This window comes from Cyanistes caeruleus, chromosome Z (genome assembly GCF_971803275.1).
Source record: "Cyanistes caeruleus chromosome Z, bCyaCae1.hap1.1, whole genome shotgun sequence".
Taxonomy (NCBI): Eukaryota; Metazoa; Chordata; class Aves; order Passeriformes; family Paridae; genus Cyanistes; species Cyanistes caeruleus.
The window spans coordinates 1,591,410-1,604,675 of NC_141732.1; the positions used below are offsets into that span (position 1 = coordinate 1,591,410).

The window sequence follows — 13,266 nt, forward strand, 5'->3', positions numbered from 1 at the left end:
GCACAGTGGAAGGTGGTGTCCATGGCAGGGATGGGATGGGTGAGCTTTAAGATTCTTTCCAGCCCAAACCAATCCACAATTCTGTGGTTTTATGACTGCATAAAGGTTAACAAAATAATCACTTATTAGTTTGAAATCGGTAAATAATGTTGCTTATTCACATTCTTCTTTAGGAGTGACTTTCAGACCTTGGGCTCCACATCCACACAGACAGGGATTGTGGATAATAAGGATTTCTGACATATGTGGGATAATCATTGGAAGCCACCACTGCTGGTGCCGGGGCCTGGATCTGCTGGGTGGGCTGAGCAACATCAGCTCAGACACCAGAAAATCCCAGCTGAGCAAAAATGATGGAATTCCAGGCATGAGGTTTATTATGCTTTATGGGCCTGCTGAGAAATTACTCTGGGCTCCACTGCCTCACGTTGAACTGAGACATCACAGCGCTGAGATCTTTCCCAAAGCTTCCTGTGGCCTCTGTGATTTCAGCTCTTGTGTCTGCCTGCTTTGTTTTTTTGTTTACTCGACCTGCCTGGTGCTTCATGCCTCCTGGGAGTTATGTCCAGAAGCCTCCTACCTCCACCCTGGGTGGTTCAGATGATCCAGATGGGACATCCCAGGAGCCCAGAGGATGACTCCAGCAAACAGTCACACCCGGGACACTGAGCTCATCCAAACCTTTTCAAACCGCGACCTTTTTGGTGCTGATGCCTGAATTTGGAAGTGCTTGTGTGCTGGATGACAGCACAGAAAATCAGCCTTTAACACGGAGGTTTGAGAAGATCCGAGGGCCAGAGAGGGAGGAAAGGTTCCTGCAGTAAATCAGGGTTATTGAAAAGCTGACCAGCCTAAAACTTGCCCCCAAACAGCCCCTGGCCAAGCCCAAAAAAGCAGCACAGCATCTGAGCCACCAGCTTTGGTGCTGCTTCTGTCAGGCACCCATGGACAATAAAGCAGGGGAAACAATTCTTAATCTCTTAATTGTTAGGAGATTTTTAGCTGTCCAAACCAGAATTGCAAAATGTTGCCTCTGCCTGACCCACATCAAGGAAGATCTGAGCACATCCCAGAGCTTTCCCTTGGTGCTCAGGGGCTAGAGACACTACAGATTTATAGTATTTTCAAGCAAAATCAAAACCTTCAGCAGTGCTTGTAAGCAGGGGCTTTTTTGGAATTACAATACTAGTGAAGTGTTTTTGGCAAAACACATTGGTGTGGATTATTGAAAGTTAATATCTCTCATCTGATTATGTGGTTCATTGAAATTTCCCTTCTCAAGGCCTTTTCAAAAAGAGGGATTTCTATTACAGATCATGGTTTCAATGATTAAAATTAATGGGCTCCCTCAGAGTCTCTTGGAGATGTGTAAAATGCATTCTTTTTTTACCCTCTTGTATTTTGATAGATAGAAAGAGACTTTTTCATGCTCCCTGGCCAAGCTTATTATTTGTGTGTCGAATTTGCCCTAATTTCCTGTGCCATGTAGTTTCAAGACAATGTGGGATGGCACATCTGAGTTATCCCTAATAAAGAAATCCCCAATAAATAATCATTGAAAAGGAAACCTTCTGGCAAACAGATTTTACCATAACTTGATTTGTTTCCCTGCAGGTTTGAAATGAGCACGTTTTCTGTGAGATTTTTTGTTTGGTTTGTTTTGTGTGGGGTTCTTTGTTTGGTTTGGGGGTTTTTTTGGGGTTTGTTTGTTTGTTTGTTTGTTTGTTTTAATTCAAGTGCTTCATTTAAAAATCTTTTAGAAAAGGGTGATGTCAGGAAAAGAATAGACTTTGCAAGTAGAAAACTCGGTGGTAATACAGCCTGCTAGGGTAAAATGTAAACTTCCTTACTGAGCTGACTACAATTTATAAATTTTGTATAGCTGGATCTAAACTTTTTGCTGGAGTTGTTTTAAAATGTGTCTTCATAAACACTTCCCATGGAGATATTCTTTGTGAAAATAAACGTGAACAACCAGCTGACAGAGAATTTATAGAACCTCTGTCTCAACTGCCTCTTGCCCCCAGGGGATTACGGTACAGTAAACCCAAATTTATACAAAGAATTAAATATACAGTAGGGCAGGACAAAGGGAATGGGGAACGGCTCTCACTGTTTTCCTAAAATTAATATAGTGACATATTCCTGTTGCTTTCACTGAAGCAGATGCATGGACTGTAAACAGCAGTGTTTGATATCTCTGAGTGACCCAAATAGATCTATTTCTCATGAAAAATGCCAGGATCTGTGAACACGGAGGTAGGAATGGTGTTTCCTCAATTGCCTGTCAGGAATGACTTAATCCTGCTTTGCAGATACTGCCTTTGCATCCCTGGGATGTGTTAATTTCCATACCCATTCATTTAGAGGGCTCTGCTGAGGCTGTCAAAGAGATGCTAATTATCATCAGCCACGGTGATCCCTGGGGAATTATGGTGGGATTGAGAAACCGCGAAATTGCTGGAGTTAGGCTGCAGTCAGGGATTAAAGTGATGAGTTCTGCTCCCTCCTTCTGCCTTTTCCTTTCTCTGGCAGCTTGGGGGACAGCTCTGACAGGCAGCCCTGGTGCTCTCCAGGTGATGGTTTTGTGGCCACCTCTCAGCCCATTTTGGTTTACATTAAATCATCAGCCTCATTAAAGAGCAGAACTTGGAAGTTCAGTTGATTAATTCCATGGAGCAACACATTCTGCCTGGAGCTAGGCAGAATTCAGCCAGGGAGTTCTGCTAACAGGAGGGCTCTGGGTGGAATTTAGGGGAGCTACAGTAGTGTTAATATCTGAAAGTCTGAACAAATTTTCCTAAGTCTTTATTTTCATTCAGAAGAGAAATTAAAATTGTCAGAATTCTGTCTTGCTGTTGATGAAATCTCCAGGATAGGAGATAATTTTAAATAAAGGCTTGTCTTCAGAATAAATGCCTGTGTTCTTTAGAAATATTTCCTGTTCTATACCAATCTGGAAAAGCTTGGTGTTTTTTTTTGGTTTTTTTTTGTTTGTTTTTTTTTTTTTTTTAATAACTGCAAGTTCTTTATTGTGATCAAACAAAATACATTTCATTTAGTGGTACAGGCTGAGACTATGAACATTCCTTGAATCCATTCAATCACCTGTCTATATAATAGCAAGATGAAGAGAAATAATACCTGTGACTGAATTTCCTGTGGGTAAAATCTGATTAATTGCAGCTTTTTTTTTGTTGCCTGTGGTCCATTATTCATAATTGAGGTTGTGTTTTCTGACTGTGTGAAGTTAGGTCATTGTAGACAAACAAATTCCTCAGTTTTGGAAAACTGCTTTGCTTTTTGCTTGCTTTGGTCCCTGTTTATGTTTTTTATGGCAAAACTAAGCTTTTGGTGCTGATTTTAGCCCTTTACTGCTGTACTGAGAGGATCTGGATCCTGTTTTCTTGGTGACACTGTCAGGAATAATTAGACAAGTCAATGCTGTAGGATTTTCATTAGAAGTGAAAATACGTTTTCATGGTATACACAAATGAAGATGCACAGAGTTGTTGTTTTTTTCAGACTGAAAGGTGGATATGTCAGATTGGAAAGTATTTATTTTTAAACAATTGACTTCTGTATATCAAAATAAAGTGATGCAGAAGTGTATTGTGGAATCTAACAGGACTGCCCACCTATAACCAGGCTGCAGAAATTAATCTCTGTTGTTTTAGAGATCCTGATGCTGTATTTCCAAATGTCTCGAGGAAGAGTCCTGACTATTTTTTTTTCTGTGTTTTTCAGACTTTTTCTGTATTTAAGGCATATTCTGTTTCCAGATCTCCAACACTGAGGGGCTGCCTTGATTTAATTTCATCCCAGCTCTTCCAAACCAATGACAGCTATTTTTAATTTACAGTTATTTTCTGGAATACCCGGTTGGAAAAACTCCCTCAACCCACTATCACTAAATAATAATCACTCTTCTAACTAAACTAAACTATATAAATATTATATATTTATATTATATTTATAAACTAAACTATAACTAAATAATATCACTCTTCAAAGTTACAGAAGAGAACCCCCAAAACAAGGAAAAGCCCTCCAACCTGCAGGAGATTTTATTTAAAGTCTTTAATCTTCTTGGCACAAATGTTCTTCCAGTACTTGAACCACGATCCCCCTCTTGCTCTCTTATCAATCTTATTTTCTTGCAGGAAGTATGTTCTCTGCTGGGAATATTTTCTTTTCCTAATCAATGTTTGGTGTAGGAGGTTTAATTACTGTTTTTCATCCAGCAGTACTCTTGTCTGTGTTTAAATTGCTACCATTCCTCTTGAAGGTATAACAACCCTTCATACTGAATTACGTAACATAAAAGTAGAAAATTTGTTTTCACGAGGATCTTTCCCTCCTTAAAACGTTGCTTAAATTTAGACAGAAAATATTTTCAGAATGAAAAAGCTAGGCTGGTGCCTAAGGCTGTCTCTCATTTTTCCAAAAGATTTTTACGTTGAGCAATGAGCAGTATTCTGCTGAAGCTTTCTTTGGCTTTTACTCAAGTGCTATAAATGAATTCATTAGTGGGAATTATTTTTGGGCAGCAGTAGTGGGTGTGTGTTTAGAGCCCAGCGGTGATGCATGGTACTGTGAGAGTCAAGTGTATTCCATCTTTTCTTCAGCAATCCTGAGAGTTTTAGCCTAAAAGAAAGAAACAAATGCAACAAAAATCCCCAAGCCCCTGGTGATCAACCCTCACCCACGAGCCAGTCTGCTGCTGTTTGTGAGATTGAATTCTGGGCTGCCTGAATGAGAAGCCTTTCTTTTGCTATAATTAAAAGAAATTATTTTTTTTAGAAAAAGAAGAATAAGAAAAAAAACCATCTTTTTAAAATTCGTTTTAGACACAGGAGAATTCTGTTACTGGGCATGAGGGCTGTGATCACCAGTGCACATTGCACAGCTGAAAACACAGAGACATTTCTTTATTATATTAGGGAAATGTAGATTTTGTATATGAGGTTCACCTCTGGATCTACTCTTTGGCCAAAATAGAGGGTGTGGGAGGAGAACAGCAAAAAGGAAGGATAGCAGTTATGAGAGTAAGATTATTCAGATTTGTTGGGTTCTTGACAGCAAACTGTTCTGTGTGTATTCATTATGAAGAGGCCAACTTTGAGCAGTGATGTTGAAATACATAAACCTGTGTTTGTGCAAATGTTGGACACGCTGCCCCAGACAGGTAAAGAGTAACTATCATAAGTGTATTTTCAGCAGTTAACACTGGAAAAGTATGCATATCTGGTTAAAGTTTAGAATGGTTTGTGGTTAGTGTAGTTTAACCCTTCTCAGCATTTATTGTAGGAATGTATCTTGTCAGTGCTGGACTTTGGAACTTGTTAATTAGCTTGTGCCTGGGAAATATGTCAGCTAATGCCTGTTGTCACCCTGCAAATATCTGCAAGTCTGTGATGTAGTGTAGTGCCTGCTGGTGAATATTTAATATTATTAAATGTAAAGCATGTGCCTCACTCTGAGCAGGGGCTCTGGGGAGCCTCTGATAAATTTATCAGTGTTCTTGGCCAGAAACACATGTTTCTCTGAGAAATGGTGAAAATGCCACTTGTGGGCTGTGTCTTACCTCCCTGCTTCATTTTCAGCACACGTGGGTAACCATTGTGAAAGGGATGGGGAAACAGGACTCATTATTATTTACTTTCTGTGAAAACCATTTGAGTCTCAAATTATGGCATCTTTTATCCAAGTGAGGATTAAACCACCCTAAAATGCACAGAAACGTAATAAACTGCGAAGTGACCCCAAAAGCTTCAGCCTCAGCCACCCCATTATTATTTAATGTATTTCTGCTGAAGTTTGTGCTGTTCTGGATATAATTCTCTTGAAAATTATAGGTAACTAAAGATTTCACTTTGAAAGAAGGCATACCAAATGAAAATACACTGCAGGATGTTGATAGCTGGAATAAAAATGTCTGCATAACTTCTGAATGCATTAATAGGTTTTGTGTTTTGTTTTGTTTTTGTTTTTTTAGCTTAAGGAAAGATCTGTCTGCCTTGACATTTGAGTTTTGAGTAGGTAATTGTCAAAGTGGAGAGGGGTTTGTTGTTTAAGTATAGATAAAGCATATTTTATGAGTTTACATGGTAATTTAAATAGGTAGATGAACCTGGACAGAGCCTGCTTCACTCAGCATCAGCAAAGGAGGCAGTGAAAATCCAGACAGATTGTCCAGTTTGGGGTTGCTGGCCTTTCTCTCCAGTGCCTACAAAGAGGTACCAAGGAAAGATTATCTTTCTAGTTTAAATTCAGTCTTTTTGAACTTGCCTTTATGTCACAAACTTCTCCCAGTCCTGAGACCATCCTGGGACTATGGAGATTTCCGTAAGAAAGACACAGAGAAGAAACACTTTAAGGGTTGTCTTGAAAGACCTCAAATGTTAGATTTCTTTTCACCTTGGTTGTTTTTCCTCTTGGCAGCTCTGGAACGAAGGGATTCCTCCCTCCTGGGCAGCCCAGACATCGTGGACCCAGCTCCGAGGAGAAAACGAAGGCAGAGGACGGCAAAACCTGCAGGGACAGGAGCTAAAGTGGCTGCTTACGAGGCAGAGCAGGAAAAGTAAGCAGCTTTTAAATGTATTGAAATGTTTTTATGTTCACAGACCTCACCAGGTTCGTGGGACTCCAAACCCAGCTGGGCATGGGCAGCCTCTGGTGGAGGAGGTTCCAACCTCACCACCCTGAGGTTCTGCCTTGGAGATTCCAGTGGAAAGAAACCACCTCTCAGTTCCATCTTTAATAGATTAATAGATTAATCTTTAATAGATTAATAGATTAATAGATTTTTTTCTGAAAACGAAGTCTCCAGGCGAAAAAAAATAGTTCGCTCTTAGAACACAAAGGGGGTCAGGATTTGCAACACTTGAAAGTATTTTTCTTATGTCCATTTCAGCTTCTGGAAATATTCCCTTGTGTTGTGGGAGGTGCTTATAGTTACCTCAGAGCTGCTGTGGGATTGGTAGTATTTTCTTCAAAAACACCGATTTTTTTTTCCTAAATGTATGGCAAATTACATTTGAAAATATATATTTTCTGTTTTTATCTGTAATACTCCATGGATTGTAAAGTCTTTAAACAGCCATGGACACAAGCAGATTACAAAGACATTTCCCATGATTAGCAAAGATTTCTGTTTGAATCAGCAGGAGAATTATCTCATTTTGACGTAAAAGTTGTGGTTTGACGCCAGCTAGGAATGTTTGAATTTACAGCCCTGTTTTATGAGTTTAAAAATTGCAATTTTTTTAGGATGGCATAGAAATATGTAGAGAAAGCAGACTTTGCTTTTTTTCTTCTTTCACATTGCAGTCCATTGCAATTTGGTCAGTTTGATTTTAGCAGCCTACCTGTGCCTGAAATTCAGGTTCATTTTATTTAACATTGGTTGTTGAAGGAAAACCCATGGAGGCAAAATACTGCAAATATACAGAGGCCTTGGACTGAGTAATTGTCTCTTTATGAATGTCTGAGTCCTGTGTGCAGGGGGACAACTGAGAAGATAATGATATTTTTGTTGTAGTTCTTTGAAATAATTTTAGTTTGACAATAATTAATTTTAGGCAAATTTTAGTAGAAACACAGCAACATTATGATTTTTGTTTGTGCAAAGAATTTCTACTCTATTTACAGATTGAGTCAGGGCTGAATCTAAAGAGTGACTCTTCTTGCTGGCTATAACATAATTAGTTTTATTTTGAGACCATATGGGACATCCATTCTATCAGTCTCTATCTCTCATTTTTCTGTTTTGCACTTTATGTGACAGTGGCAATTCTTATTAAATTCTTAGATAAAATTTATATAAATTTATATAATATTTAGTTCTTAAATAAGAAGATAGGAAATCTCCCCGTTTACCTGAAACATTACAAAAACTGAACTGAAATAATTTCCACTTTGCTGGTTATTTTTTCTCAACATCACTGAAGTTTCTGAGCTCCATCTGAAATCTTTTGCCAGCTGCTAATCAAGTTTTCAGTCAATTTGCTTGGCTAATAATTTTCAGTTCTCTTCAGCCTGTCAAAAAAGTGGGGAGATGTAGAATTAGCACCGTGATCCAGTTCTCAAATACAGGTGTTCTTTTTATGGAGCAGTTTTTAATTACTCCAGTAATTTGTGCTGATGGAATGCCAGATCCTTGGGTGCTGCAAAGGGCTTTATCTTAAGCTGGCAGCACCTTGGGGTCCTGCCCAAAATGTTTTCCAGTATTGTGTCACTGAGCAAAAAGAGAAAAAAAAAAAAATTAAAAAAAATTAAAAATTATTTATCCAAGCAAAGGGGTGGCAGTGGGCGAAGTGAACCTGGAAATTCCTTCACCTCTGGAAGTGCTCCATGGCAAACAGGGGGATGGAGAGCATGTTGTGGTGCTCTGGGATCAAGTGCCAGATTTGAGCTGATGTCCTGATCACGTCTGCAGGTGCACCAATGAATCCTCCCTCCTTCCTGGGCTCTCCTGCTCCGACCTGCAGCCAGGGCTGCCTCCTCAATGTGAACACAAATCTAAATACAAATGTGAATGCTTCCAGGCCAAGTCACACAAAACCCTCTCCCACAGTTCTTGCTTTAGCAAATAGAGCTTGTTTGGAGTTATTTCCCACGTGGAGTTTTTGGTGACTTCACCAGCCAGGCTCTCCAGGCGAGGGGAGCTCTGCCACAAACCCAGCACCACGAGCCTGCCCTAAAGCTGAATCCTAAAGAAGATCCAAAAAAAAGGAAAAAGGACTTAAAAATACCTCTTTAGCAAAGGAAACCATCCAAGGTTTTCTTTTTCCCCTTGCCTTTCAGATTGTGTTTTTTTTTGAAGACACAGTGTTTTTCAACGCAGGCGGTGTTACCACGTAAGAAAAGTTGTGTCATAACTTTCAAGAAAAGTTGCTTTACTTTCATCTACTTCTCAGAAGATGTCACAGTGTGCTAAGAAAGCAGCATTTCTCTTAAGAGTAAATACTAAGCCATCAAAACTTAAAGGATTCTACTTCTGCAAATATTTTGGATTTATGGATGTTGAGGCTAGTTGTGTGGCAATTCCCTGCTCCTTGAAAGGAAAATATATCCTTGGATATGGCCAAAAGTACTCAGAAGAATGCAAATAAAAATATGTTTGACACAGAAATTAGAGCAAAAGGAGTGCTGCCTTCCTCATGCTTTGTGTGTGGGTGCAGTGGCAGGAAAAGGAGTTGAATTGTATTTATCCATATAGACATCTAGTATTACTGTGGCAATTTATTCAAGGGCTAAATCAACATTTTTAATGAAACTTGGCAGTGTGCTTTGGATAATATTAAGCTTAGTGAAAGTAGCCATGAGAGCAGCAAGGAACTGAACTAGGATTTGTGGAACAAGGTCGCTAAATGAACTGTTTAATTATTTGCTGAGATAAAGATGTACTTTAGGATAAAGTATAAATTTAGAATAATTAGTGGGTCAGCCAGCTGCCAAGAATGAGGTTTATCCAGCTCTCTAGCAGGTTATTCTTAAGTCTGAGATATCCAGTGAAAGGAAATACTTCTTTAGGCAGACAGATGTTACTTTTAGTTAATAACAGCCGACCTATGGCTGTTAATTTACACATTTTAAATATATGCAAAGACAAAAAAGTAGATCTTGCTTTTCAGAAGACAACTGAGCCAGGAAGTAAAATAAAATTATTCTGATTCCAGTTTACTGGAATGGATGGTCTTGGTGCAGCTCTAACTATAACTTAATATCTGGCAATTTCCTAAGGTGCAAGGCAGAGATAATATAGAAGTCAAGTTAAGATGCAAATTCTGCTTTTCACAATTTGCATTACATAATTGGAGGAGAAAAAAATAATATTAATAAGAGCATTCCCAACCCACAGTTAGAAGTTATGGTTATTGAGGCATTACCCAAATCTCTTTGGGGGCTGCATATGAATGGCACTATTAGCTGTGTGGAATATGCATTCAATACAGAGGCTTAGCTGTGTGGCTTAGCTGTCAGCCTCAATCCTGTAAATAATTGGATGTTTCTATAATATTTTCACTTTAAAAGTGTTGGGAGCTACTTGAGAGCAGATAGTACCTACTGAGGATGGCATAATTTGTAATATAATTTTAAGAATGAAGCGTAGTCATTGAACAGACCAGTTAGGCAAAGTCATTGTCACAGACTACTGTGGAGCACAGATGGAGTCTCTACACTAAAATAAAAATAAATCAGGAAAAAGCTTCCATTTCTAGTGCAACTTATATCTTTCCACTTTGATTTATCAAAGTTGTTTTTTGGGGTTTTTTTTAATGAGTTAAGAAAAACAAAACCTTTTTATTTCTGTCTTTTTTTTCTAATAAAGGATCTTTTATGGTCCTCATTCACACATGTTTCCTAGGAGAAAGGCTTTGCTGGATAAGGCTCAAAATTTCAATAAGTTATTCTGTATATTTCAAAATATAATCCATTCCTTCTGCTCGAGGGTATTCATAACTTCTCTGCTTTTTAATGCATGCCTACTGTTGAGTGGATGTACAATTACAGAAGGGGTTTTGGGAAAGGCATCCTAAATACAGGAAAAACATTATTATGGATGCAAATACGCTGGATTCCCCTGAGAATAAGACTAGAAAAATAATTTTAAAAAAAGTTCTTACAGAGGAAGTGTTCCATAATTCTGAGAAGCAAGTGTCAAGAGATACTCTTGATCCAGCTGGCTGAGAAGTAACAGGTATTATTTTCTTGTCTTTTTTATTTTTAAGAAGAATTGCCTGTTTGCACCAAGCACTGTGGCTCTGACTTGTTAGTTGTTCTGCATGCCAAAAATTTCAGTTTTATAAGTCTAGTTTAGTACATTTGATGTTGCTACTACTGGTTTTGTTTGTTTGTTTGGTTTGGTTTTTTGGGTGATTTTAATTTTTTTAGTTGAAATCTGACTTTTGGTGGCTTGGTACCTGTTGCTTGAGTGATAAAATGGAGTGACTGTCAGAATCAGGCCTAAATTTAAACTGAGGGAAAGAGAGGCTCCCCGTGCATTTGGCTTTGCTGAAATTTCGAGATGCAGGTCAGATTGATGGGACCTTTGCCACCAGTAACTAAATTTTTTCTTTTTTTACACATAAACCCTGCTTTTTCAGAGAGCTCTAAAAGGGTTCAGCGTATTTTTTTAGGAGCTCTGCGAAGCACTTGAGCAAATCAGAGGAACATAATCAGGTTTCTGAGTGTGTGCTGAAGGTCCCAGGCTTGTGCCACCTGCGTTGCCATCCCTGGCTCCATCAGAGGCCAAACAGGGAATGTAATTTTTCCTTTAAACACGATTGTTACGGTGCTCACACTCGCTGTTTGTTCTTGACTTCAGGGCCTGATTAAACTTAGTCATGTGTGTAATTGTGGGTAGAATGAGCTGCTGCATGGTTTTTACTTGTTAATGATAAATGTGGGCTTTTTTATTTATTTTTTTTTCCTCCAGTGTTTATGCTCTCCTCCCTTTCTATACCTTCAAAAGTTGTTTTTTTTTTAATCTTCGCAGGTATATGTAATTTATTTGCAAAGAAATCCTTTAGCATTGTATCCCAATACTGTAATAAGCTGTACTTGTCTTTCTTTTGATGAACTTCCACCCCCTTAAAAGCACTGTGAGCCTGTGGTGAGCCCAGGGCTCCCTGGGGACCCTCTCTCTGCATTTGTTTAATTCATTGCTTGCGGTTCACATTTTTGAAGCTCTAATGCAAAGTTTATTTAAAGTGTGGTCTGCCACCACCAGTGACTCAGGTAGGAGAAACCACAGATCTGTCCTGGAATCTGGCATTCTCTGAGGCCAGGCTTTGGGTTTTCTGTCTCACACAGCAACTTTTTCTTCTCGTTAAAGTTCAACCAGCCAAAAATTGGGTTCTGCTGAAAATGACACCAGAACCTTCCAGAGGGGGTGTGAAGTTTATCCCACAGTTATCCCCTTTTAGGGAAAGATGTACTGAAGAGCTCATGATGACATGTCACTTCTGTATTATCTCAAGTGCATTTATTTAATGCAGTAGGAGAGAACTTCCCTGGTTTGGCAAATGCTGTGATCACTGTGATCTTTCAGTCAGTCAGGGCAGCGAGAAGCTCTTCCCTGCCACCATAAATTTATGGAATGCAGTATTTAGAAAGTTTTGATGATTACTTATCCAGGCTGAAATGTAAACAAGCTAAGAAATCTCTTAGAAGTGAATGGTTGGGTAGTATGAGCCTCTAATGTGAGTATTAAAGCAAAAACATTTAAGTAGAGAATTAAGGCATCTTTGTGATTCATGCATGCTCAACATTGTCTTGTGCCTTTGGGTGGTTTCTTTCTTCCCCCTTTTTTCCTTCTGTTTTTGCTCCTTTGCCGAGGCACTGGCAGCAGCAGCAGTGTGACATCAGTCACAGCAGACAGGTTTGCCCCACCTGAGCAAACATCAGAAATACCCCAGCACCTTTGTGTGGCAGCTTTGATAAGTGACCCTCATCACCTGAGCACTCACCTGTGACTGTTCCAGGCTGGGGTGGGAAGGGGATCTGTGCAACAATGGGGGGCTCTCAGAGACAAAAAAAAACAAAACAAAAAAGAGGGATAAAACCTTTGATGGCAATACTGCAAAAACTGTAAAAGACATGAATCATTTTGGGAAAAAAAAAAAAAAAAAAAGTTGCAAAAAATCCAGAGTAATTCTTCATTCAGCTCGAATGAAGGAATAAATGCAACAAAGTGCAGCTGCTTTTTCTCCTGGTGGTGGTACCTGTGCAGTGCCTCTTTTTTTAACTGAGCAGCAGATAATTAGTCTTCCACCATCCACGTGGGAAGGGGTGATTTATTTCCACGGGAAGTGGAGGGAATTGGGATCCACCACCATTTCTCCCAGGTCCCCAGGGAAGGGTGGGACGATGTGAAGGCTGAAGGCCCAGGGCAGGAAAGAAATGAGCATTGTCTGCTGACCTCAGAGGCTTCCATTTCTCCTGGGGAAAGTCTCTCAGCTCTCCAGTTTGGAGCACATCTCACAGGTTTTTGTCACTGGTAACAGCCCAATAATTGACTGCTGATGGAGGAGTTATTACTCAGAAAGACTGACAGGGCTCTACCCTCTGTTGTCTCAGGGCATGTTCCTTAGGTCAGGGTTTTATTGCTGTGACAAATCTGGTGAGATATGTGTCTCCAATGATTCATCTATAATGTATTTCACTGAAACATTTCCAGAAAATTTATTTCATATTTCAGGCTGTGAGATTACAAGAGAAGAGCTTAAAAAATGGAAACTATACCTTCTTCCTCCATTA

At 39.3% G+C, this 13,266-nt stretch overlaps 1 protein-coding gene across 9 annotated transcripts in view; it reads left to right on the plus strand.

The window, feature by feature from the left end:
* The window catches only part of XRCC4 (X-ray repair cross complementing 4), a 142,348-nt gene that overhangs the window by 81,253 nt on the left and 47,829 nt on the right, over positions 1-13,266 (plus strand). For 7 of the 9 annotated variants that reach the window (XM_086868060.1, XM_086868061.1, XM_086868056.1 and 4 more), the window contains one exon: positions 6,445-6,583. In XM_086868060.1, coding sequence (XP_086724186.1) covers positions 6,445-6,583 — 139 coding nt within the window. Of the gene's footprint in view, positions 1-6,444; positions 6,584-8,440; positions 10,220-13,266 lie in introns of those variants that run through there. The other 2 variants (XM_086868058.1, XM_086868059.1) reach the window with 2 other exon arrangements.